At 37.5% G+C, this 26,375-nt stretch overlaps 3 protein-coding genes across 18 annotated transcripts; 1 reads left to right on the forward strand and 2 right to left on the reverse strand.

Annotated features, from left to right (window-relative positions):
- Nucleotides 1–1,005: 1,005 nt before the first annotated feature.
- Nucleotides 1,006–6,537, forward strand: LOC133707032 (uncharacterized). Its single transcript, XM_062132578.1, has 12 exons — nt 1,006–1,375; nt 2,478–2,562; nt 2,936–2,987; nt 3,074–3,094; nt 3,184–3,237; nt 3,576–3,626; nt 4,131–4,193; nt 4,773–4,838; nt 4,949–4,987; nt 5,359–5,481; nt 5,580–5,672; nt 6,003–6,537. Exons 1-12 carry the CDS (start codon nt 1,279–1,281, stop codon nt 6,222–6,224), a joined length of 966 nt encoding a protein of 321 aa, XP_061988562.1. The 5' UTR covers nt 1,006–1,278; the 3' UTR covers nt 6,225–6,537.
- Nucleotides 6,538–6,781: 244 nt separating this feature from the next.
- Nucleotides 6,782–10,026, reverse strand: LOC133707031 (phosphatidylglycerophosphate phosphatase PTPMT2). The gene is made up of 6 exons (XM_062132577.1): nt 9,296–10,026; nt 8,777–8,899; nt 8,595–8,688; nt 8,242–8,324; nt 8,080–8,169; nt 6,782–7,362 (listed from the first exon to the last, which is right to left on the reverse strand). Exons 1-6 carry the CDS (start codon nt 9,491–9,493, stop codon nt 6,973–6,975), a joined length of 978 nt encoding a protein of 325 aa, XP_061988561.1. The 5' UTR covers nt 9,494–10,026; the 3' UTR covers nt 6,782–6,972.
- Nucleotides 10,027–13,507: 3,481 nt separating this feature from the next.
- On the reverse strand, nt 13,508–17,725 carry LOC133745826 (pentatricopeptide repeat-containing protein At5g47360). Of its 16 annotated transcripts, none has more exons than XM_062173980.1 (4): nt 16,032–17,725; nt 15,078–15,186; nt 14,759–14,869; nt 13,508–14,012 (listed from the first exon to the last, which is right to left on the reverse strand). In XM_062173980.1, the coding sequence occupies exon 1, from the start codon at nt 17,653–17,655 to the stop codon at nt 16,225–16,227; it is 1,431 nt and encodes a 476-aa protein (XP_062029964.1). In that variant the 5' UTR covers nt 17,656–17,725; the 3' UTR covers nt 13,508–14,012; nt 14,759–14,869; nt 15,078–15,186; nt 16,032–16,224. The 16 variants fall into 16 exon arrangements, with proteins under 16 accessions (XP_062029964.1, XP_062029967.1, XP_062029963.1 ...); XM_062173983.1 differs by lacking the exon at nt 15,078–15,186 and adding an exon at nt 15,511–15,553; XM_062173979.1 differs by lacking the exon at nt 15,078–15,186 and adding an exon at nt 15,511–15,553 and having other exon boundaries at nt 16,022–17,725.
- Between the last annotated feature and the right edge of the window lie 8,650 nt (nt 17,726–26,375).

Raw genomic sequence — 26,375 nt, forward strand, 5'->3', positions numbered from 1 at the left:
GTTCATTTAATGAGATAATCAATTTATCAATATACATTTTCATCGAACCAAATTCACGGGTACAATTGTATCTTACATGGATATAGTGTCTTAGAAAGGGTGCATTTGGTACACAATTTTTCGTTTTTCAAATCTAGAAATAGACGTAAAACAAGTTTGGTAGGTTGTTTTAAAAAAAGCTATGTCAGATACACTTCCTTATAGTTTGTAGGTGTTTTTAGAGAATTGCCAACTGAAAAACCCCAGCCACTACCACATCATTGATCGACCAGCAACTTAGATAACCAACCTGCCACCTCAATGATTGATCGGTGATCTCATTGATTGACCAATAATCTCATCGAGCTATCGACAATCTCACTTACTGACCGGAGATTTATTGACCGACCGGCAACCTCACCAACCAATTGACAAATCCTATCACCACTTAACGATAACTTCATAACTGCCTGACTGACATTCTCGCCAACCAACATGAGATGTAAATGAGACCAAAATTCCCACCATCGCCTGGTTAAGCACATGTTTAAGGAAACATGAGACGTGCTTAAGTCGGATATTCATCATTCCAAATTTCCAACTTGTGAAAAATGAAAAATTCTTCTATGCATCGATAGTGCAAGTGAACCAACAGATCTAGCAAATCTCAACCATTAATATTTATAGACAATCTTTTTTTTAATAACAATTTTTTCTCTATCCAACCGCCCGTTGCAAATGCACGTCGGTACACTGAATAGTTTCAGCTGAAAATGAGATGAAAGCCGATGAAAGCCCTCTCTAATACAAATGAGATCGCCATATCAACCTAACTTTAGAATGATCCTTTAATTTTGTTTTAAATTAGAGATCCAACTTTTTCATCTCACCACAACCACACCAGTGATGACGTGGCATCATCCTAGCTGTGCCTATCCCTTTCAACGGCCAAGATAGTATCCTGGTGTAACCGGCACCCAACAAAACCAAGTAGACAATCTGATATTCTGATCTCAATTGGTTACTTAAACAAGCAACCTTGATTTTCCTCAACAAGTTCTGAGCTGCGCAACAGTCCAACTTAGGAGCCTAGGACGGTAGGACCTGCAACAGTCCGCGGTGGCTCAGCCCTACGTGCCTCCGTGTTTTCTGCTTCGTCTCGACCAATACCACACCGCCAGTTGTCACTACTATTGTCAAAGATCAATTCTTTACTGTAAATACTTAATTCTTGCACAGACTGGTTGGTGTAGAAAAAAGTATAAGAATTTTTCAGAGATAACAGTACCCAATACGGTCATGGAGTTTAATTCATTCTCCTCCATTGGCTTCGTCTTCATCTTGGCTTTTGTGTTCATCCCATGTTCAGTTTCAGTACCTTTCATTGTACTCCATGGTAATTTTCTGGGCTCTATTTCTTAGTAGTTCATTAGCTGTTGTTCTTATTAAAGAATCAATCTTTTTGTGTATGAATATGTTTTTGTATCTGGGTTTTGCTTATATGATCTGGGTTCTGGATATTATTGGTTTATTTATATGATTCCACAAGTGTTGATTAATGTATGGTATTGCAGCCTCATTGGTGTGATTTGCTGTATTAGAGAAGGTTTTAAGAACTAATAATAAGTTTCATGTGTTATTGAAGGGGTTCATGTAGACACTAATGTGTCCAATTATCAGGATGCATATACATGTAGCATATGTTAGTCTAACTATGAAGAGAATTCATGAAGCGGGTCTCTGGTTTATTTTCTGCAAACTCGAATTTTTGTCTGTTGTGAAAAAGTATCTTGTAAAATAAATGTATTGAGATTAGTCAAACCGTTAACATGAAGATGATCAAGCAATTAAATCCAGTCTCAGTTCACCTATCCCCTTATAGAGAGAGTACATAACTTTGTCCCAAGTTGTATCCTATATGCTTCTAATTTGGAGGAGCACGTGAGGTTGGTTTTTGTTTCTTTACTGTGTTTTAATTGAACATTAGAAAAGAAGTCATAGAATCAATGTGAAGTTTGATCACTAAGAAGGATGATATTGTGATGAACTTTGAATTTATAGAATCAATGTGAAGGTTCATCAAAAGAAAATTTCCGTTGAAAAAGGCTGATATTGTGGTGAATTTTGAAATTTTAACTGCTGAGGAATAAAACCAACAGCAGCATGGGTGTTGTTATATGCTGCTGCTTCCTCGCCATGCAACATCTGACTGCAGCTGACTATTTTCATTCACCGGGTTAAGTTTGCACCAAGATCCCTTAATCTGCATAACTGTTTTGAGATTGTAAAGTATATGTATGTTTTAAAAATTTGAGTGCACCAAGATCCCTTAATCTGCGTAACCTCTCTCTCTCTCTCTCTCTCTCATCCTGATTCTGATAGTTCTGATAGTTTACATTCTTGGAATAGATGTTAAGTTTATCATAATACCAGTTTAACTGATAAGTTCTATACATTTCTTTTTTCTCTGCTCCACTTCTGATGCTTCATCATGACAGGCATTGGAGATCAGTGCGCCAATAGAGGAGTTAAACAGTTTACGGAGCAACTGAGTGACTTTTCGGGTGCTGAAGGATATTGCATGTAAGTACATTCTTTCATCGAATCTGCTTATCTTCTGATTGTCATAAGTTATATTCTGCAAGAGATAATTTCTAGCAGTTCATGCATCACTTTGCTTTTAACAATTTTGATATATGTTCTGATTCAAATTCTGATCTAGTATGCTTATTAAACAGTTAGATCTATATGATTACTGCAATATATAATACTAGTATTGCCACCTAACTTTTATAGAACAAGATGAAAAATATGATTAACATGGTTATTGAGGTCTCTTCTTTTCAGTATCTTCGACCAGATGAGTTTTTGTCTTTCTCAGTTCTTTTCTAGGCATCTTTTACAGGTCAGTTTAGTTATTCTACTTGTAATGCTTGTTTTTACCACCTTTTTTCAGAGAAGTTGGGGCTGGAACATGGGATTCCTGGTTTGTGCCTCTCGAGGAACAGGTAAACTGCAAAACAAGGCCTTCCATCTTTGAAATGATATTGTTATATACATTTTCTAATTTGAACTTTTCCCCACATGTTTGCAGACCAGATTTGTGTGTGAAAAGGTAGTAAGCTCTCTCAGTTACCATATATAGCTGGCCTGGGCTTTGGAAGTTTCTGTCACCTTTAACGTTGATTGCAATTGTAACCATAGGTTAAAGAAATGGAAGAACTCAGACAAGGTTACAACATTGTTGGGCTCTCCCAGGTAATTGTTATGATCAGCTTTTCTGGTAACTCATATTTTGATACAGTATGCTTCAAGTTTCCAACAAGTTGATTGATATGCAATTTGACTGCAATCAAAAGTTAAAACCTCAAAACTGTATCCAATATATGCAATGTGTCGTCTCTCTCATTGCACCGAGCTGGGTAGGCTCATGTGTTCTAATAAAATTGCTGTCTTGAGTACCCAAAAAAAAAAAAGAGAGAGAAATCGCTGTCTTGATTTGGACCAGTGAATGGATTTTATCAAGTCAGTCATGCTTATGTGAAGTACAAGGTTGTCAAGAGTGGTAGTTTCTCATACTTTCTTTAATTTGACAGGGTAATTTGATAGGCCGAGGTGTTGTAGAATTTTGCGACAATGGACCTCCGGTAAGACATGATTCAAGCAACTCTGCAAGTTCCAACTTTTTATTTCATTCAATTAACTACAGGAATTGCTATTGTAATTGTGGTTGAACCTTAGTTATCATACACTTATTGAGCTACATCCTATCAAACTTATCTGATAATGCACGTGAAATGGTAAGTTGTTAGGATTTGTTCAGATTGTATGTGATATTATAGTTCATAGGATTTATCTATGGGTCTTAAAAGAAAAAAATTTCCAAGTCAACCAATGTTATAGCCTTTTCTTTCCTATTGTTATCATTCCTAGGATTTGCCTTTTTTTCTTTTTGTGCCAGAAGTTTATGTGCATGATTTCTGAATGGTCTTCAATGGTTGAACAAATGTAAAGGTTTGGCTGAATCAATTTAAGAGAAATAATTTCAAATCCTTTCTCTCTCTCTCTCTCTCTCTCATGATTTTCTCACAGGTGCATACTTACCAATTACAACATGAAAAGTTTTATTTTTTTTCTATTTGTTGGAGCAGGTTAAAAACCTTATTTCTTTAGGAGGACCTCATGCGGGTATTGCTTCTGTACCTCTCTGTGGTGTAAGTATTGCACTATCTTTATGGCTCTCAAGTCACTATATAAATTAATGCATTTGACTTGCTGAAATATCTTCTGGTTAAAAGAGTACCTACAATTGGACCGACTTAGGGTGTAGAGTTTCACATCATTCAATTCTGGTATATGAGCTTTGATATTTCCTCACCTGGGAATTTGGGACAAGCTTGGGGGTGTTACATGGGGGTTGTAAACTTTGGTTCAACAAGTATGAGGAAATTTGTGCTTTTAATAAAAAAAATGGATCAGCGCTTTCTGCAATTCCTTGCCTGCATAACATAACAGAATACTTTGAAAACTTGTATGATTGTCCACTTAAAAGGTGGCACCTCCAACAAATATTTCCACCAATCATACTGAAGGTGCCAACCTTCAAGTGATGTCTATATGAAGTATTTTCACTTTGTACATAATGCTCATTCCTCAAATCATAATGGCCATATAAAAAAACACAGATAAAAAATAACTGCTGAGGAACCCTGAAATTCTGACATCTGTGACCTTTTTTATATGTCATTTTGCTGACTTGCTTTTGTTCCTGAACTCGTTTTGTGCCTCTGCAGTCTGGCATATTTTGCATTATTGCAAACAAGCTAATCAAAGGGAAGATCTACAGTGACTATATCCAAGTATGCATCCTGTGCTAATTCTTTCATCTTTAGCGTGGTGTCAAATTACATTCTCTTCAGTATATTTCTGGTGAGGCATGACCTTTCTGAATCTTGATTTGAATTTGCAGGAACACTTGGCTCCCAGTGGTTATATTAAATTGCCAAATGTGAGTGGCTAACTTTGTTGGAGAATTGGAGACATTTAATGAGGCTTTTTACAGCAATATTCTTATAGAATCAATACATACAAGTAACCTTGCAATCATAAGCTCACTGAAATTATTTTACAGCCTGCTTATTTGTCTCCTTCCCTTTTGTTATTGACTTACAATTAACTTCAAACAAAGTTGTTTGTGCTCACTGGGTATATGGGATAGAGTACACTTTATGAAGCAGCACTTTCATGAATCAATTTTCCAATTGTCATATAATGATTGTTACATATGCATTTATATTCTTTTACACCTTGCATAATTATCTCAGTTTTCTTATGATGATGGCTATCCTAAGCATCTGACTCACCAATGTGTGTTTCCAGGATATGAATGATTATTTAGGGGGGTGTAGATTTCTTCCAAAACTCAACAATGAACTCCCTGATGAGAGAAACTCCACTTATAAGGAAAGATTTAGTAGCTTAGAAAACCTGGTGCTTATTATGGTAAGTTGGATAACAATATATACTTAAATCTCTTGTTAGTTTTCAAGAATCATTTACTTTAACTAAAGAATATCGTATCATCTTTGTATTATCCACAGTTTGAGCAAGACAATGTTTTGGTACCCAGAGAAACCTCGTGGTTTGGATATTACCCAGATGGTGCCTTCAATTCAATCATAGGTCCAGAGCAGGTAATAATACAATTGATATCGTTAAAGTGGGTTAACAAATTCTCTTGTGAAATTATCCTTGTGTTGAGAAAGAAACTAAAAATCAGATAATTTCAAGACCTCTCCTTGTATCTCTTTCAGCTTTCTTTAAATAAATTTTGAGGCGTTAAGGAGGTTCATTGCTCTCTTATCCCTCTGTTCAGCCAAAAAAAAAAATTCAAGACCTAGTCATACTAATACTATACCTTTCTAAGTAGCCACAGTAAATCAAAGTTCGTGTTTCCAAGATTTTGATTTGTTTTTTTCACTTTGAGCAAGTTTTGCTTCTGAATTTATCTTATTCTTATGCAGACTGATCTGTACATTGAAGACTGGATTGGTTTGAGAACACTGGATGAAGCTGGAAGGGTCAAATACATTAGTGTTTCAGGAGGTCATCTTGGAATCTCCAAAAGTGATATGAAGAAGCATGTGGTGCCTTACTTGACAAGTTCAGCATCGCCAACAAATGGAAACAATGAGGTGAATGGACTTCAATATAAGGTTGTGGGATGCAAAAAGGAGCCCGTATGATCCTCAGTTTGATGAGAAAGCATTGATTGAACTTGTTCAGTGAATTTGTTCTGTATATGCAATTGACTAAAACTAATTGGTTCATCAAAGTTATATTGTGGTCGATGGGACTACTATGTACAGGAAATGCAATTTAGTGTTCGACTCAAATGACTGAGGCTCAATTACGGATCCCCAATGCCAAGACATAAATAAATGAAAACTAGGAATGATTGTCAGTACAAAGTACAAACCATGTTATCTCTCTATCTTTGATATGCTGATCAAGAAAGTAGAGAACTCGTATAATATACGTATGAAACTTTTTCTTTCATGTATGATTGTCGGACAAGGGTTTCAATCTTCTCGAGGGAATCCTTAAGGTGTGACCGACCAGAACTCAACACAGCATTTGTTCTATCATGCTGACAACGATAACCCATGAGATCGTTTCGGTCTTTTTGAGGGCCTCCTAAAGGGGTCGAAAGCTCAGTAAATCACAAAATTGTGAAAATCAGAAGACTACCCCGGATTAAAAAAGAGAAGTGCAACCTTTAAAAAAACAGAACAAGGTGATAAACTCATAAAGCTCAACTTTCTTTCATTCGATTCAAAGTAAAATACCAACTCAATTTACAGGATGGAGAAAAACCGAGTTTATTGCAGAGCCTAACATAACGTTATTTCCCATTTTATATACGAGAAGGAAAAATATAAAACACTTAGCAAACATCTTTTATGTATTTACGGTTTACTACTGAGGTTTTCCTCAGTAAACTTGTATGTCCACGCTAATGCCTCCCAGATGATCAGCTGTAATCGAGCAGCTGCTTTCCCTGCCCAACTTCTTAGCTGAACTCTCCTGGTGGGCATGGCAACGGAGCCACAGGCATGAAATCCTTGTGAGAGCTGCCTGACCAGCTACTCGAACCCGATAGACCACACTTAAGTCAGCCCAAATCTCATTTCTCACAGTACCAGACTGGAGATTTGCATCATATCCTTCAAGATCTGATTCAGTGACCACTACTACAGAGCCCTCGTCAAATGCAAGGAGATCATGTGAGGGAGCTGAACATGGGGGATTCAATATTAGATTAGTCAAGTGGCTGTAAACCACAGCTTTCTTCACCATGAAATAGTAGTACTCCTGAACAGCCTGCATAAACAACAATGAAAGAAGGGTTCAGGAAGTACAGTTAGATCATTTCATGTGTCAATGTAAATCCAGGTTAGTACACTTCTGTCAAACAGATCCACAACGTGATGTCTCCAATACAGAGCAATGATTCTAGATATCCACAGGTTTATTAGCTAAATGGCAATTAGCAGATACAATCATTATTTTTTCCACCACGTGTTATTGATATTATTCACTATTGACATTATTTAACATGGAGCAGAACTGGTACTACAATGTAAAATGGAGCAGAAATTGAACTACAAAAGGTTACTTCAAACCAAATATAATGAATGCCCTAGTTTTTTTTCTTTTAAAAATCTCCTTCCCCAGTGTCTTCCCTTTAAGACCCAAATACTCGGATAACATTACTGACACAAGCATCACCTTTTTTTTCTCCCCAAACTTGAGCCACATCATAAAAAGTCAGAAGATTACTCTCGCAGACAACGCCTAAAGGAAAAAATAAAACTTAAAATTTTACAACAGATATATTAGCCAACTCAAGAGTTGCTTCCGTATTATTATAATCACCCATAAAACAACTACTACCAAAAAAAAAATTAAGAATTAAAAATAAAAAAGAAGACGGGCATTGCCACAAAGGGAAAAAATGAAAACAAAAATTCCATGTTCCAAACACCAAAAGCAGGAAGAACATGCCCAGACTGTGAGAACATAAATCATACAAGTTACCTGCCACTGAGCAGAGGCCAAAAGCACACGTGGCCGAATTGACTTCAGATATTCATAGGCAGAATCAGGTGTCATCTGCTTGTGATGGACCTATAAAAGAAAGAAATATAAAAAAGCTGGCAATCTTAAATTAATTTTTTACTTTTTCTGAGTCACACTAACCAAGTAGCAGATAACAATGGTCGTACTACGGCCCCGTCCAGCTTTACAGTGAACATATGTTGTCGTCCCACTTGATGCATTTTCTTCACAACAAAAAATCAGAAATATATAGTTAGATCATTGTTCGGGAAAGTCTGCATATAGACTAAAATAACAAAGCAAATAAAAACAGAAGTATCACAACTCCTCAGCCCCCTCTAACTGAACATATCACATTGAGTACTGCTTTGAAACCAATCAAAAAATTTGTATGCCCTTAAATTTAAAATTACAACAAGCAACTCCAACATATGCCTCCTCCATTAGAGAAAAATTTATCAAATTCAATCAATTCAAGTCGCAAGAATGCTTACCATTAATGAAGTTTACAGCACGACATATATCATTCAGCGATGGTGCAAAGCAGTAGTCTCTGGTAGGTATCACCAGATGGCTAATGCCATTGGACTGCAAAATTTACGCAGAAAGTTAAAAATATGGCGGTGGCTAGTAAAACGCCAGCAAGCACACCGTATTGAATGTATGTGAAACTAACCTGATAAAGAGATGTTGGAACCAAAGTCTCATATGGCTCATTAAGTGTGATGACTCCACGAACTCCGACCTCCTTCAAGCGAGGCACATCAGTTGGGAATGGAACTGCACCTAACAATACAAACTGAAACAAGAATTGTTAGAATTTAAACAAAATCTAGATAATCCAACAGTTCTTCACGCACATAAAAACCGACATAAAATTCAACTAAATTAAATGCTGCAGGTCTAATACAAAAGAACACAGCAGTCTAATCAACAAAACACCTCATCAGTCACATAAAACACTCAGCATGCAAAAGCCACATGCCTTTCATACAACAAAATTTCGGTTTATTTAAAAGTATTACATGTCCAATTGACTAACAAGCAAAAGAATTTCATAATAACATCAGCTAACGCATGTATAAAAGCTCCGATATTTACAAAACAATTCACAATTGCAAGAAAAAACATTAGATAAATAAATCCACATCCGATCAACGATACACAAAAAACTATGAGAAAGAGCATGTTGTACCTCATCGACCTTATCCCACCAGCGAAACTCAGCCTCAAGCTTATTCCTGATGACATTGTAAAGCAGAGTCGGGTAAAACAGCGCACGAGCCCCTGCGCCGATCAAGACCCGTTTCGCATCCGACCCCACGATGCCCCTTCCATGCCCTAAATCCACTTCTTCTCCACCTTCCCCACCTTTCAACTCCTCAATATACATAGCACCTCAAGTCAAACCCTAACCAGATCACTCCTAATTACACCACAAAAAGCCCTAGTTTTTTCACACTATTTACACACAAACAACAATCACACAATATCTAGCATCGAAAAAAAGAAAAAAAAAACCCTAGATCTTCACAAAAAAATCACAGAATCAAGAGAGAGAGCCTGTAACGTCTACAAGAGTGAGAGAGATGGAGGATCGGGAGCAGATTCGAGTTGGAGATAGAGAGATTGTGAACCCTGGGAGAAATCGCGACCATGTTTTGCGAAAACAGGGTCGATCGGACGGCCGGAGAGCGGCGGAGACGACGGCGACGCGATCGAGGAGGATCGGGAAATAGAGTGATCAAAAAGGGATTGGGGAAATTCTGGAGAATATGGAGAAAACCCTAACCCTAGAGAATTTGGAAGTGCTTCGATGAGAGGATAGCACGAGATTCTAGTCCACCTTTTTTTGCTCAACAAACTTGGAGAAACCGACGGAGGCAAAAGAAGAGAGAGAGATAGAAAAGGCGAGAAGTTAGGATGGAGGGAAAGGATAGAGTCACGGGGAATGACATAAAAAAAAAAAAAAAAAGAGAGAGGGTTTGAGAGTCGGTGAGGGATTGACGCGTGGAAATATTTGAGATTTGAAATTCTTTTTTTTTTTTTCTTTTTTTGGGTGGAGTTTTGGAAATTTCAAAGGCAAAGGTGGGGGTTTTGCCGACATAATATTGGATAATAGGTCATTATTATTTTATTTCAACTTTATCACATAATTTTTTTTGTGAAACAAGAAAAATTCTTAATTTTGTCTATCCACAAAATTTGGTTAGAATTATAATTAGGGAAAAAGTCACAAAGAGTACCCAAACTTAAACTCATTCTACACTTTGGTACCTCATCTTTTAAATAAATCATTTTGGTACCTCAACTTATGATCTCTATATAACACTTATACACACCGTTACTAACACCGTTAACTCAATTGTCACATTGCTTTTTCTATGGGTGTTTTCGTCCTGTTACATTTTCCCCTACCCTTATCAACGTCAATAAGGGGTTAGAGTTATTATTTCCAGATTCTGGTAATATATATAAGGGATTATTTTCTTTCTCATAATTCACATAGAAACAGATTGTACAATTACCAGAGATAATTCACGTAGAAACACTTGTACCTCACTATATTTGTTATTCACATGTACTCGTATTACTGTTAGTAGTGGTTCTTTATTTATGGGTGTTGGGGTGCTAGTCATAAATTGGGTTCTGATGTGCAGGGGAAAAAGTAGTTGAACTACTTGCATTGAATTAAAATTGGGATGGAATATTCATTGCAAAAAGATGGAATTGATGAATATTTTGAACTTTGTTTTTCCTTGAATGAAATTGCAGCTTAGGTTAACATGGTCATTTTGGATTTTAACATTCATTTTGCTAACATTTGTAGGTGATCTGTTTAGTCTTGCAGTAAATCATGGAGGGATGATTTATAGTCAAGGTTCAATGGCTTTAATTACTAGGCCAACGATTTAGGTTAAGTGCAGGGTCCAATTATATATTGGTATCGAATACCCAGTAATGAACCAGGGAGTGGGTATTTACCAATTACTAATGATGAGGATGCTGTTGACATGCTTCAATTTATTCCAAAGAACATGAGGCTATTGGAGGGAATATTGCAAAACATGAACAAACATTTTGGAGGGAGTTATAACTTTTGGAGGGAACTAGTTGATCTAGTGAAAGCTATGAGATTTTTAGAGGGAAAACAATAAAGGACGAAAACACCCATAGAAAAAGTCATGCGGCAATTGAGTTAACGGTGTTAGTAACGGTATGTATGAATGTTATATATAAATCATAAGTTGAGGTACCAAAGTGATTTTTTTTGAAGATGAGGTACCAAAGTGTAGAATGGGTTTAAGTTGAGGTACTCTTTGTGAACTTTTCCCTTATAATTAAATGTAGACTGGGTTCGTTAATTCAAATTGAAATTATACTACATACTAAAGTTCAGTTAACTGTTCATTCGAGTCAGAAATTACTCTTTTTTTTTTTTTTTTTTTTTTTTTTGTAATCACAACCTTGACATTTGTGGCAGATTCAGCTTGTTTGAATCTATATGTGATCGTCTTATTAATATGAGTTTTACGTATCGAATTTGACTTGTTAATACATATCCGTTAAGCGTAGAATTCCGATTGATATGGACTATACAAACTTGCATACTTCTTCCAAGAATGAATTTGTCATTATATTCTACGAGATTACCAAATTCAAATCCAAATTTGAGTCTATATATAATCGTCTTATTAATCTGAGTCATATTAGAAAAAAAAAAAAAAATTCTTAGTCATATTAAAAGTACGTATCTGATTTGGCTGGTTAATACATATATGTTAAGCATAGGATTTCGAATTGAGATGGACCATACAAATTTGGATGCTTCTTCCAAGCTGGATGGAGTTGTAGAGATATACTTCGAAATTGTGTGATAATCTGAAGGAATACTTCTTCTAATTTTCTAAATGAAATTCTCACTACATTTCAAAAGTCTTTTGGGGGTGAGACAGTTTTTTCCAACAAGCGGTGGGAGAGGGAGAGGTCGTCATGACTAGTCCGACTGTTGTAGGTATGTGAAATAATGGAGATCTTGAAAGTCAAATTTCTTTTTTCTTATAGTAGGAAGCCTTGACCTTAAATTAGTTATAGAAGAAAACATTTTAAGATTAGGTAGCTCTTACCAACATTGAAAGCAGATGAATTACATTTTTATACTTGCAAGCAAAGTGAAAATTCATCAGAATGGCAATTTTTTTAAGTTGCTTAAGGGAAAAAAGTGCCAAAGAGCTTTGTTAAATTGAGTTCTTTCAGTCTAATATACCTTGCCTCCTTTGGATAGTTAATAAAAGCCACACCAAAAGAGAACTGGAGTCCTTCTCAGTCCAACCAAAGATTTAAAGAGCAATATTCTCATCCTCACTTTAGCTCGAGTCATCAGACTGATCTTGGGGCTCAATGTGTTAGCTTCTTCTCCTGGACATCCCCCTTTCGGATGCGACTGGTTGTTCGAACCTTCAAGCATTGTGTCCATTTTTGGCCTAATGACCTACTGTACCCAAAATTTAATATAAAAAAAAATCAAAAACTAAAAATATTTAAAAAAAAAAAAAAAAAAAACACACACACACACACACACACACACACACAACAACAACAACTACAGTTGGTGGTTTCCAGTTGAAAATTAAATATTAATTGGAGTCTTACCTACCCACCAAGAGACTACCTAGCCCTTTGAAAAGGAAAGAGGACTACCCCCCCCTTGGGTAAATGCAGATGAAGGGAGAGACCAAAAATATGATGAAGATGGAGAATATAAATGCAAATAAAGATGCCGAACAAAAGGGCCACTAAAGGAGTAGGCTTTGATGCAAATTCTAGAACAAACAAAAGAACATCATGTCAAGTTCTCCTTGTGAATGAAATTCATGTAATCATCCTCACCATCCACAACATCTAGGACAAAAATGTAGGTCCACACTGATGTCTAAAATCATACAAGGGCCAAATACTAAATGCCTCACTAAGATGAACAAAATGGAAATTTGCATCACAAAGCCACCGCCCCCTAGTAAAGCTAAGACATTAAAGATGTACCTTTTGTAATAAACTAAAGATATGAAAGTTTCACCACAGTCAACATCACAACCGTCCATTTTTTCACAGCCAGAGCTTCCGGTATCTGACTAGGATACAGCGGAGCTTCTGCATTGATTGCTTTATATTCTATGTATCTACCCTAACTTGCTCTATTCATTTTCAGTGCCATATATGTGGGATTAGAAGCATGGAAAGTGTCACCAAGCAAGACTAGTTTCTACCAGTGAAGTGGCACAAGATCTATCATCACATATTTGATCCGAGTAATACTACAACTACCAAAATTTTGGATGCTTCCCATTGAGAGATTTTCATTTATTTCTTTCTTTCTAACAGATAAGATGGACACAGGACTTCGATATGGAGTTTCAAAATATGATGATGAGGGCAAATAATAGATTTCATATACAGTTACTTTGATCATCCAATGACCAAAAATAAAGTTCATGCAATAATCTTATTCAACAGTAAGGCAAACAGCCCCAGTAGCTAACTAGAGAAGCTTTCAGTTGATGAGAAGCACCTGGATAGGATGAACCTTCAAGTACTGCTGTTGGTGCTTCAAACCGAGGTACAGCTTGCTCCCCATTGTAACTCACCAACTTTATGATGAACTTCACTTACTCAGTAACAACCACTCTGATTGCCATTTCTTGATGCAAATCTTTTATCAAGGCACCGCATACTTTACTCAGTAAACTACCACTCTGATTGCCATTTCTTGATGCAAATCTTTTATCAAGGCACCACATACTTTCTAATATGACGTTCAGAGATTCCTAAATGACTTCCTGGACCACAAATCCAGACCTCTCAGGTTCTTTTAAGGTTTCCAAACTAATCCAGTCCACAGTGTAAAGGTTTGTCTGCATAGAAACAAGGTGTCACAATGAGAGTGAGAGATGCTTATGGTTGAACCATAACGGGAAATCTTGTGACACTCCACTAAATTTACTAATAAGAAATTGAGCAACGTACTGTATGGTCAACTATATCCAGGTGGATTTCTTCATATTTTAAGACAACAAATACAACCGTGTTTTGTTATCTCTGTGATTTGAATTTCAAAATTGAAAATTCCAATTATTTAAAGAGGGATGAAAAAGAGGAGCAGAATAATAGTATCTAAAAGAAATAAACTTTTAAGAGAGAGACACCCATGTTAGAAGAAAATTGATTTTAACAGTGTCATGTCATATTGTTGAAACCACAAAAATAAGATGCAGAAAGATGAACATCTCTCATTAGATAAAATGCTTCTTCTCTAACAATCTTAATAATTGATAGACCAAGATTAAAATGTAATCAGGAAGAATTTCCAGCTTGCCATGATAAGAGCACCAAGTGCTGTAAGCTCCAAAACAATTTCAATAAATAGAGTTCTCTCATCAATCAATTGGTTGTTAAGCTTTGGAAGAAGATTATATCCCCCTACTAGTCAGATATAGCCTGGAATGAAAAGTTAAACCATATAATTTATAATTAGGCATTTATCCATCATATGAAAACAAGGATATGACCGAACTATGATCCTATGACCACAAGCAGTGATTTGAAATTGAACTATGAGCCAAAAAAGTAGAATTGGCAAAAATAATGAATGGGTACCCACCCATAGAGCTCAGTTGTCCTTCATCCTCGCTCTCTTGTTCCCTATAAGGGAGGCAGGAAGGGGGAAGTTGAGGGTCGGTGGCAGGTACCTGGCTAGATATTTTTGCCCTCCCTAAAAGAAATAGGAGAAAAATGGTTTGATCTATCAACATCACAAGCTTATGTATTGAAATAACCTCAGCACAGTGCTTCTAATGCTCTATCTTAGTTAGCCATGTAATTTCGTGATTTGAGATCGACGACAGTGATAATGACTTGACACCAAGATATTGAACTTCAGAAAACAGGTTAAAATAAATGAAGAGATTTATGCATCCAACCTGAACCCAATTGGCAATGGCTGGAGAGACCCCAAGTCCTTTTGTAAGCACGACTTTACATTCCCAGTATGAGATATAATCTCAAGTCTCAACAATACATATAGGAAAACTATTAACAATAAACAGAAAAAGCTCATGAATAGATGAATGCTAACAGATTTTCTGACTCAATCACATTTTCTGCAATTAGGCTAACAGACCAGAGTAGAAGTGCATGGCTTTCCTTCATTATTTATCAACTATACAATCTATACCAATTCAATAAGCTACCTCAAAGTCAGTCCAGCTTTTATAATTATGTCATCTTAACCAGTAGATCTATCAGGGTGAGAGAAAACTTATGTAAATGAAGTCAGTGTTAGAAAGCCATTAATGCATTCCGCACAAAGAGGCCGAAAAGCAGTACAGGCACAAGGTGCACAAAGAGAAAAACCTTGAAGTGCTTCGATACTTGAAAGGATAACCCTCTTCATGACCTTGAATCCATAAAAGCAAAGAAGAAAAGAAAAACATATGTAAAGAAGTGCATCTATGAGAGAGAGAGAGAAAAAAAACAACCAACAGAAACTGCAACATACAATCACAGATCACCAAGAAATGAGACTGCCATTATCGATGCTAGCAAAAAACCTATGCTCTTACATACACGGTATGAGGAATATAAAAGACATAATTGCATCTGGATATCAGCAGTCACTATGTTCAACTCCACTCCCTTACATGACACACAAACTGAAAGCAAATAATGAACCACAAAATATAAACAGAGCTATGCAGTTTACTTGTTAAAAAGCAACTATGACCTGTGGAGTGATATATTTAACTAGGATTGTGGAGCAAAATCCTAAAACTTATGAACAGTATTCGTTATGCCATTGAGATAGCTTTCAGATAATAGATGAATAATTTAGAATAACACAAAATCACATGAATTCAATGTTTACCAGGATCTACCTTTATTCACTTCCACTTCCAGTAATTGTTTTCTCTGCCAGATTGGAACAAGTACTCGCTTGTTGCAAACACTACCAACTCAACTCAAGAATTGTTTTCTTCTATAGCTGAAGCACCCAGGTCAACAAACGAGAGCCAGTTTCTTAACAAACAAGAGCCAAGGAGACAGTTGAATATTATCTTTTCTTCAATGTCACCTTCCATTTCTTGTCAATTGTTCCAGTAACTCCTCATCTCCAGATTTCATCAGGACCTCAGCTATAATATCAACATATGGAGCTTTTAGTTTAATTCCTTTACTCAGCATTACCCTTGCAAGCTTTGCAGCCTCCATTAAGTGTCTTTGCTGACAAAGCCCCACTAAAAGAATAGAATAAGTATCAGAATCAATAGAAGATAAGCATTCCATCTTCTCAAGTTCATCAAACAAGCAATATGCATCCACCATACGTCCCTCCAAACAACGTTTTTTTAACATAATGGTAGACACCAAACTGTTTGGTTTGACCCCACTATCAAGCATCGTCCTAAAGACTTTCTCTGCCTCCTCGGGTTTTCTGACTCTTTCCAAAGCCACAACAAGAGAACTATAGCAATCAGTTTTTGTAACACTTCCACTTTCAACAACTCTATCAACCAACTTATAAGCCTGCTCAACTTGATCCTCCTTAACAAAACCCGTGATCAAAGAACTAACCGTGACGCGAGTTGGTAAACAACCACGAGCTTCCATTCGGTCCAAAACAAGCAATGCCTCCACTGACTGACCCTTGTCACAAAGATATTGAATCACAGATGTATATGTTACTACATTAGGACTACAATCCCCACCTTCCTTCTCCATCTCCTCTAACAACTTCAAGGCTCTCTCCATATCCCCAAACCTACAGAATCCATCGAGAAGGGCCGAGTACACCACAACATTAGGCAAACAACCATTTTCCTTCATAAACTTAAACAACCCACACGCATCATCCAACCGACCCACATTACACAACCCTTTAATCATCACCATGTATGTGATCAAATCCGGATAAAGCTCCACCATACTCATCTCCTTCACCAAACTCTCAGCCATATCCAAATCACCCTTATCACAAAACAACCTTATAACAACATTATACACTACATTATCCCCTCGCAGCCCAAACTCCGGCATTTTCCTCAGAACCCTCAAAGCCTCATCAGCAAGCTTAGCTTCTTTACACATATTGAAAACAACTTTAAACATTTTCATATTAACAGAGCAACCTTCAACACTATAAGCCTCCAAAACATCAAAAATCACACTTGGGTTTTGCCTAATCCTATACAATTCACAAGCTTTGCTGAACATAAAATAGCTATGCCTATAACTGGAGTGAACCCCAGCCCATATGAAAAATCTGAGACCCATTTGGGATTGGGTGGGATAGCATCTATGTAAAACCTGACTTACACATTTGGAGTCCAAATTGAGCCTCATTGAGGCTAGGGTTTTCTCAATGTTGCCACCATTTTTCTGGAGGTGATTGTAGACCGTCTCTGCCGACGAGGCAGTAGAGAAGTGAGAGATTGAGAGCTTGTGATTTTTTAGGCGAATGGAGGAAGAGAGGAACCGAGAAATTGAAGAAAGGGTCGTCATTTTGAAGGAAAGTTTGGGGCTTTTGGTTAAACCCTCGACGCCGAAATGGAGAAGACACAGACTTTCCGGCCGAAATGGAAGAGAATTGGGCTTGAAACGGGTATCGGGTCGGATCGAGTTAAGCTTCATTGGGCCGGAACGGTAATGAGTTATGTGTGGAAACTGATTTTTGGTTTTGGACCAAGACTTGTTTTGGATTTGGTCTTTTTCACGGTTCAACGATGCAAGAGAAATCTCTTCTTTTTTTTTTTTTTTTCTTTTGAGAAGGGTGGAGGAATTGCATTATAAGTTTTTTTTTTTTTTTTTTTTTTTTTTAAAGGCATTATAAGGACAATCCACAATTTAATATGAAAGTCAAGAAACAAAAGTGCTGTCACTAAGTAAATATATTGAAAACAAAGTTTTCTACAAAAACGGGGCTTTCTCTCTCAACGAGAAACCCTACCCCAAACTAGGTTTTTTCCAGATTTCCATCTCGTTGCTCGTCCGGCGGCTCCCGCCCATGGCAAGCCTCTGGCTTCGTCGTTGTGTGGAGAGTGCGGCCGGACGGGACTGTCTTGAGACTATGGCTCTGGTGGTCTGAGAAGTCGCTGCCGCTTCTGCAGGTTTGTTGAGGCAGCGGGGTCTGATTTAGAGCCTCCGATGTGTGGCGGTGGGATGTACAGAGGTGGAGCTTGGAGGTTGTTGGTCGTGGCAGCGTGGTCATTGCGGTGTGATGCAGGCGGCGTGGTCGTGGTGTTGATGATCGTGGCGGCGTTGGTGCAGGCGACGTGGGCGTGGGCATTGATGGTCGTGGCGGTGTTGATGATCGTGGCGGCATGGTGCAGGCGACGTGGGCGTGGCGGCGTGATGGTCGTGGAGGTGGCCTAGACCGAAGGCAGGGAAGCCTGCTGTATGTGTTGCAAGAACGTGGAGGAGGGGAAGATTTGGGCCGGGTGCTGATCCACCTGCTGGGCTTGGGTTGTGGCTTTTATTTGGGCTATTCTATTTAGTTAGTTTCTTGCTTTCTAATTAATTTCCTATTGTTTTAGGGCAACTATGAGTTTTTACCTTAGGCTTGCTTATTTACTATGTTATTTCATAGTGTATAGGCTTGCTTAAATAAGTGAGCATGGGTACCGTCAAATGATCGGACCTAATCTATGTATCGTTGTGGTTTACCACAAACTCTTTATCTACCCAGAGATGGTAGAGGGAGGATATGTAATGGTCCTTTCTGGCCTGAGTATTAATATGTCGACATGATATTCTTCAAAAAAAAAAAAGTGCTGTCACTACTAACTAGCTACGCTGCCTGTATCTTTCACGAAAATATTTATAACCAAAAGTGAAAGAACTGGAAAAAAAGTCTTCACTTCTCCTCTTAAACCTAATCTAGAAGCCGTTTGTAGAAAATACAGTGCATTAAAACCTTGTTCAGATAAAATCTCATGAAAAAAACCTTTGAACCAAGGAAAGAGTACCACCTACAAACAAATTACACAAAGTGTAATCCGCAAACAATGAAAACGGATACAAATCTGAAGCACTACAGCGCCATACGCCAACTAAATAACGGTCACCAAAATCTTCAATGGCTTTCAATATGGACAGGAGAACCAGACATCCAAAGCACCATGGAGCCCAGAAGTACCTGTGAATACTCCCTTTTCGTTTGGAAGACGTTCCTCACCATAAGGCTTTTTTTGAAGTGTTGGAGGAGTTGACCTGATTAATCACCCTTTCCTTGATAGAGATTTCTGTCCATGGAATCTGCTTGAGTAACCGGATCTTCTACCAACGTTTGAGCCGCAAAGACTAGAAGGATAGAGTCTCCAAGTAAACGGTTTGGATGGAACTACTGAAAATTGGGGAAAAGATTCCCCGACTGCCTCACCAAACAATTGAGGCGCTGAATGAAGTTGATCAGGACAAGGCAGTAAACTTCAGTAGGCCGAGGAGTTTGGGGTCTAGTAGAACAGCCCAACCATAATGGGCCTGGACAGCTGTCTTTTACAAGGTAACAGTATATTTAGTGTTTGCAGTTGTAACCGCTTTGTGTCCGTTGAAGAACTGACTGTCTTCCTAAGAAATCTCTTTCTTTCGGGTTTATATCAAAAACAATCACTCTTAATGAAATTGGGATTATGGGTCTCTAGAAATCGTGGGAGAACAATAAGGGCACGTTTACTTACTTGGAAGGAAAGGGAATGATTACGGGGGAAAAACATTCCTGCGTTTACTAACACATAAAGGAATCGGAATGATTCCGGGTAAAAGAATTCCTGCGTTTACTAACACATGAAGGAATCGGAATGGATGTAGGTCCCACCTCCTTATCAGGAATCGATTCCTGAATACTCAAGAATTCGATTACGAAGGGGGGAGATGGGTTTAGGAATCATTCCTCCGGAATCAATACCGATTCATTTCTTCTCTCATTCCACTTAGGGCACGTTTACTTACTTGGAAGGAAAGGGAATGATTACGGGGTAAAAACATTCCTGCGTTTACTAACACATAAAGGAATCAGAATGATTCCGGGTAAAAGAAATCCTGCATTTACTAACACATGAAGGAATCGGAATGGATGTAGGTCCCACCTCCTTATCAAGAATCGATTCCTGAATACTCAGGAATTCGATTACGAAGGGGGAAGATGGGTTTAGAAATCATTCCTCCGGAATCAATACCGATTTCTTTCTTCTCCCATTCCACTTGTCTCCGATTCATGATTATTTTCCATTCCAAGTAAGTAAACGTGCCATTATTTCCGATTCATGATTATTTTCCATTCCAAGTAAGTAAACGTGCCAAGAAACAATGTAATTGAGTTGCAGAAAGATTTCACATTATGTACAAGACTTGTCCAATGATATTCCCAATTAACAAAGTGGGCGATCATTGAAATATTCAATGGAACTAGATTGGTGTAACACAAGAGGTACTCGCAGCCCTTTTGTTGAACCAATTTGATTTTGCCAAATGATATCCCCCCGATTATTCATTGGAAATACCTTTAAACAGATTCTCTACATACACGCTTTAGTAAACTATCATATTATTATTCATCATGACCATTACTGTTTCAACATAAGTAATAGGCTTAGAAAAAGATTGGTGTAAAAGGTTTTATGTAAAGTAATATAAGGTAGGAGTCCTTAAGTCATACTGACTAGAAGCTTGTGGAAAAATATTTCTAGAAACTTTTTCACATTTGATCAACCCGTTTTGAGGAAATTTTAAAGGTTTTCCACAAGCCTAATTTTCCATACTACCCTCCATAATATTTAGTTTTGTAGTTTGCATTGGGCTCGACCGCTCCAGTCATTATGGGTCAACTTGTTGGGATCGGAACAAAAATCCTAAGTGTTCATCGGAGACCCAATATCATTCCTAACTTCTCAAAACTATTTTTGTTATCGCTCGTAACAATGATGACATCGATAGATGGAGTTAAACCATGCCTGGTACAATTACACTCTGCATCTTCACGTGAAATCAGTAAAAGACTTGTCAGTAGTCAAAAAACGTCTACCTAATATGTCGTGAAAGTTAAGATGTGGCTCATCAGCTGTTTCAATTGCTATTCTATATGTTTGTGATACTAGTTAAATATTTGTCTCTAGTTCATCAATTCTTTACCTGAAATGTTATTTCAAAATTAATTGGGTTTTTCTTTATGTTGGTGCTTTGTACATTCACGTGAAATCAGTAAAACATTTGTCAATAGGTCAACAAACGTCTACCTAAAATATAGTGAAGTTAAAATGTGTGTCATAAGCTGTTTCAATTGGCTTTCAACAACTACACTGTATTTTCACGTGAAACAAGTTAAATATTTGTCTTTATTGTTCATCAATTCTGTACAAGATATGTTATTATAAAATTAATTGGCATTTTCTTTTTGTTGGTGCGCTGAACTTTCACGTGAAATCAGTAAAAGATTTGCCATACAATAAACACCTACTTAAAATATCGTGAAAGTTAAGATGTGTCATAAGTTGTTTCAATTGCTACTCTGTATTGTCACGTGAATCTAGTTAAATATTTATCTCTATATCTCTTTTACTTATCTAATTTTTTACCATAATTTTTATTTTAAAATTAATTAGCATTTTCTTTTTGTTTGTGTTCTGCATTTTCACATGAAATCAATAAATGATTTGTCAGAAATTCAACAAACGCATACCTAAAATGTCGCGAAAGTTAAGATGTGTGTCATAAGTTGTTTCAATTTACTTTCAATTATTTTCACTTGAAGTTTGAAAATTTCAACTTTAACCCATCGATTGTGTCGCCCAAAGTTCTATAAATAGTTTCCCAAGCCAGTTTTACTTTCATAGTTGCTTCATTTCTTTCCTTGCTACTCATAGATCCATTTTAAACTTGAGATGCATTTTCTGTAAATTAAGGGATGAGGAAAAGGAGAAAGAACGGGGGGAAAGGGCCAGGTGAGGGAAAACTTGAGAGACGTTTACAATTACTCAAAGAAATTTATTCTACTATAGAAATGAGTGGTATGGGAAAATTGAACTAAGAGGACTTGCTCCCATGCAAGATATGTTCCTCAACTTGTTAAGTTTTCTTGTTTTCATGAAATTCTAGTGATTAACTTTAGATATCTTTGCAACTTTTATCAGCTTCAGATTCTTCCAAGTCGTGTGGCCAAATACATGGACTGGGAGAATGTGGTATGCATTGAGTTCCATATCATTTATACAAGTCATACATTTTTTGAGTAATTTGCATGTTAAGCTGCAGATCCATCAATATATACATACATCTGATCCATTTTGATATAAGAGTACATCAGAATGCATCAGATGTATGTATATATTGATCGATTTGCAGATTAACGTGTCCAGAAAAATTGATTTATATATGGTACTGAAGTGATTGATTTAGTGTCAAATGACTAAGTTCTTACTTAATTGTGATCCATTAATTGCAGCCTTACATAGGCAGCCTCGGGTTCTTCTTCCCTAAACAGCAAGCAACTTATCCTGCCAGACATGTAACAAATGAGTGATGCAGCCGTACTCATAATGCTGGTCCTATGCTAGGGAATTACGAGGAGATCATGTGCATCAATAGAAGTTGAATATATGTGTTTGTAAATTGTAATATATGTCTTACCAGAGTAAACTATCACCACCAAGAGTTCAGACACTGTTGAAGTAAAAAACCCCGTGAAGAACTAAAGGAAGTAGGAAAGGTCATTTTTACCCTTATTTTGTGCCTCACGTGCTGAGCACGTGGTCATAGTTAACGGTTTTGTGACGGAAATCGACCGCAGGTACGACGTTGATACGAAAAAATGAGTTTAGGTATCACATTGATAACTTTGAAAGTTCAGGTATCATTTCAAAAGTCCTTGAAGAGTTCAGACACTGTTGAAGAAAAAAACCCTTTTAAATAACTGTGGTTTGATACTTTGATGGTTGTAATCCCAATGACTGTTGTATGTGAGATTTTCAGTTTTAAATTCTGCACCAGTTGTACAACACATTGTTTCTATTCGTTATGTGATTCAACATTGGACAACTGCTACCTATTTGTTAGGTTGTGTGAGTACAAATGTGACTATAAAGTTTTTTAGCAACCATTGGGTGATTTATAAGAGGTTTGTTTTGTTTATAAGTGATTTATAAGTAGTATAAACTTCATAAATTATTTACCTGAAATGTTATTTCAAAATTAATTTTTTCTTTCTTTCTATTGGTGCTGATTTGTCAACAATTCAACAAACATCTACCTAAAAGGTCATAAAAATTGATTTCCAGTGTAAATGCTGTTTCAATTGATTCCAACTACTACTCTGTATTTTTCAATAACAACATTAAATACTTGCCTCTGATTCATAAATTTTTCACTTGAATTCTACGTTATTACAAAATGAATTGACCTTTTCTCTCTATTTTTTTTTTTTTTGAATGAAGGCATAGCCAATATATTAATCACAAGCTAGAATGACCATTACATACCCCTCCGCTACCATTAACTAGACAGACAAGTGGTTGTGGGGTACCACGATGGTACATAGGGATAGACCACTCATTAAACAACCAGTGCTTACAAAAAGCGAGCCTATAAACTATAAAATTATCATAGCAAATAGGCACACTACATACACACAAGTGAATAACTCCCTAAAAAAATAGGAAATTAAATAGAAAGAAAAATCTATCTTTTTTTAATTATTTTTTATATTATAAATAAATAGAGGATTAGGCGATATTAGCTCCTCTGCAACAGCCGATTTGGGGCGTCAAGCACCCTCCCACATCCTCGAATGAAAGGGGGCCATCACAACCGGGAACCCACCGCCCATCCCTCCATTTAATTTTATTAAAAAATAAAGGATAAAAGAAAATATACAAAGAGGAAAGGGGGACCAAACCAAAACTTTTCCCAAAAAGAGCAATAACAGAAGAAAAAAGAAAACTCCTCCAAAAGAGAGAGTAAAGAAATCAAACTGTGTGCAGCTGTGATTACTATGTAGAAACAGTCCGTGCAATAAAACATTACTTGCGGCGAATATGTGAAGCGCCAGAAGCATCACGTAACAACAACCCGTGAATCTCCATTGGAGGAAATAAGAACCAAGAAAGAGATGGATAAGCTAAACCCAAGTTGGCGAGACCATCAGCAGCCGCATTACCCTCCCTGAGAACATGAGAGCAACGAAGTTGCATTACCCGAAGACGAGCTAGGCAATTACTCCAAGGGATTCGCATAGGCCAAGGAGGGACAAAGGTTGATGACACGAGACAATTGACAACGCTAGTAGAATCACTCTCCAACCACAAATGATGCCAGCCATGCAGATATGCAAATTCAACCCCAATAATGATAGCCATCAACTCCGAATAGAAAGCATTGCCAATACCCAACCTACCACAATAACCCCCAATATAACAACCATTTTCTCCCCTGAAAATTCCACCACAAGCAGCTGGACCATCAATATTGAGGTTTATCCATGGACACGTTGGAGGAACCCAAAAAACAAGGCGGGGAGGCCGCACCATTTTAGCCACCGGCTACACCCCAAGCTCCAAAAGCAAATTGGAATCCAACCTCCCCGAAGCACAACCAGGAAAGTGAGGGGATGCAAACTTAATCCAAGCCTTGATTGAACAATAAACACGCCTAAGAGAAGGCGATTTATTGTCAAAAACAAGACTATTACGTGTCTTCCATATCTGCAATAAAGAATAAAGACACACTGCAAGCCACACATTTTTTAATTGTGGGGAGAAACACTTACTAGTGAAAGAAACCCTTAAGTCCTCAAGAGTTCCTTGAGAGGGTAGAGAAGTGCCAAAACAGCAAGCAACCCATTGCCAAACATGCTGAGCGAATGAGCAGGTGAAGAATAGATGACTTGAGTCCTCCACACACCCCAAAGAACAAAGAAGGCATTTTGAAGCTAGTGAAACTCCACACTTTTGAATCTGCACATCTGTTGGAAGCTTATTATGAAATAGCCTCCAAGCTAACAAAGTATACCGAGGTGGGATAAAGTGCTTCCATAAGTGAGAGGCCCATTCCAAAGTGGGGAAGTGATGACGTACTAGCTCATAACCATCCGAGAAAGAGAGAACACCTGAGCTAGAAAGCTCCTAGATAAGAGAATCTCGCTTTGTGTAAATTGGAAGAGGAACATTTTTATTCCGTAAAGCTAAATCTGGGAACAAATCATAGAAACGACGTGGCAAGGACCATTGTTGATTAGTAATAAAACAAGACACACGAGTGCTTAAAAGTGGTGCGAAGCGTGAAAGATGTAGCTCATCCAATATTGAAACATCAAGCCATTTGTCTGACCAGAAACTAACCGAAGTACCATCACCAATAAGCCAACGAGAATGCTGATAGATGAGAGGAAGGGATAACTTCAATCCATGCCAAACTGAAGAAGTAAAATAACCCCACTTCATGTATCTGGAAATAGAAAACCTTTGGAGAATAAAAGATCCCCACTGAGAGTATGAAGAAAGAGCATCTCAACCAAACCGTAAAAGAGCTGCATGATTAAGAGCCTTAGGATCACGTAGACCAAGTCCACCCTCAGCTTTGGGAGAACAAACTTGGCGCCATGATACAGTAACCAATTTGCGCACAGCCACATCCCCAGACCAGATAAAGTTGCGAGCACAAGCTGCTAGATGATTTAAAAGGGAGGTAGGCCAAATATACACCGAAAAACTATGCAAAAGCATACTCTGAAACACCGATTGTACAAGCTGCACTCGACCAGCAATAGTTAACAATTTACCTTTCCAACCCATGAGTCTAGCCTGAGCTTTATCCGCTAAGGCCTGAAGGTGAACTCGCCGAGGCTTACCTCAAATATTGGAACACCCAAATAAGTGAATGGAGCTTTACCAGACCGAAATCCCAACACCTGCTTAACTCGTCATCGATAATGCAAATAAGGTTGACCCAAATAAAATCTATCTACTTAGCAACCCATAAGGCCCAAGGACAACCCAATCCAAGACCCAACAGCAGGCCCAGCTCCATTCCCCTTTTCTCACCCTGTGCAAACCCGTCTCGTGCACCACTGTCGGGTGGCCTCACCTCTCTATTTTTATTATGGTAGTACTATATAAGTGTGTGTGTGTGTGTCATCCAGCTTTGCCTCATCAATCTGAGAAATTTTTCTAGGTGACAGTCAAAACTATTAGAGTTTGTTATCTAGTTTGACAATCCTATCGTAACTTCACACGTAG

The sequence above is a fragment of the Rosa rugosa genome, chromosome 4 (genome assembly GCF_958449725.1).
Source record: "Rosa rugosa chromosome 4, drRosRugo1.1, whole genome shotgun sequence".
NCBI lineage: Eukaryota > Viridiplantae > Streptophyta > Magnoliopsida > Rosales > Rosaceae > Rosa > Rosa rugosa.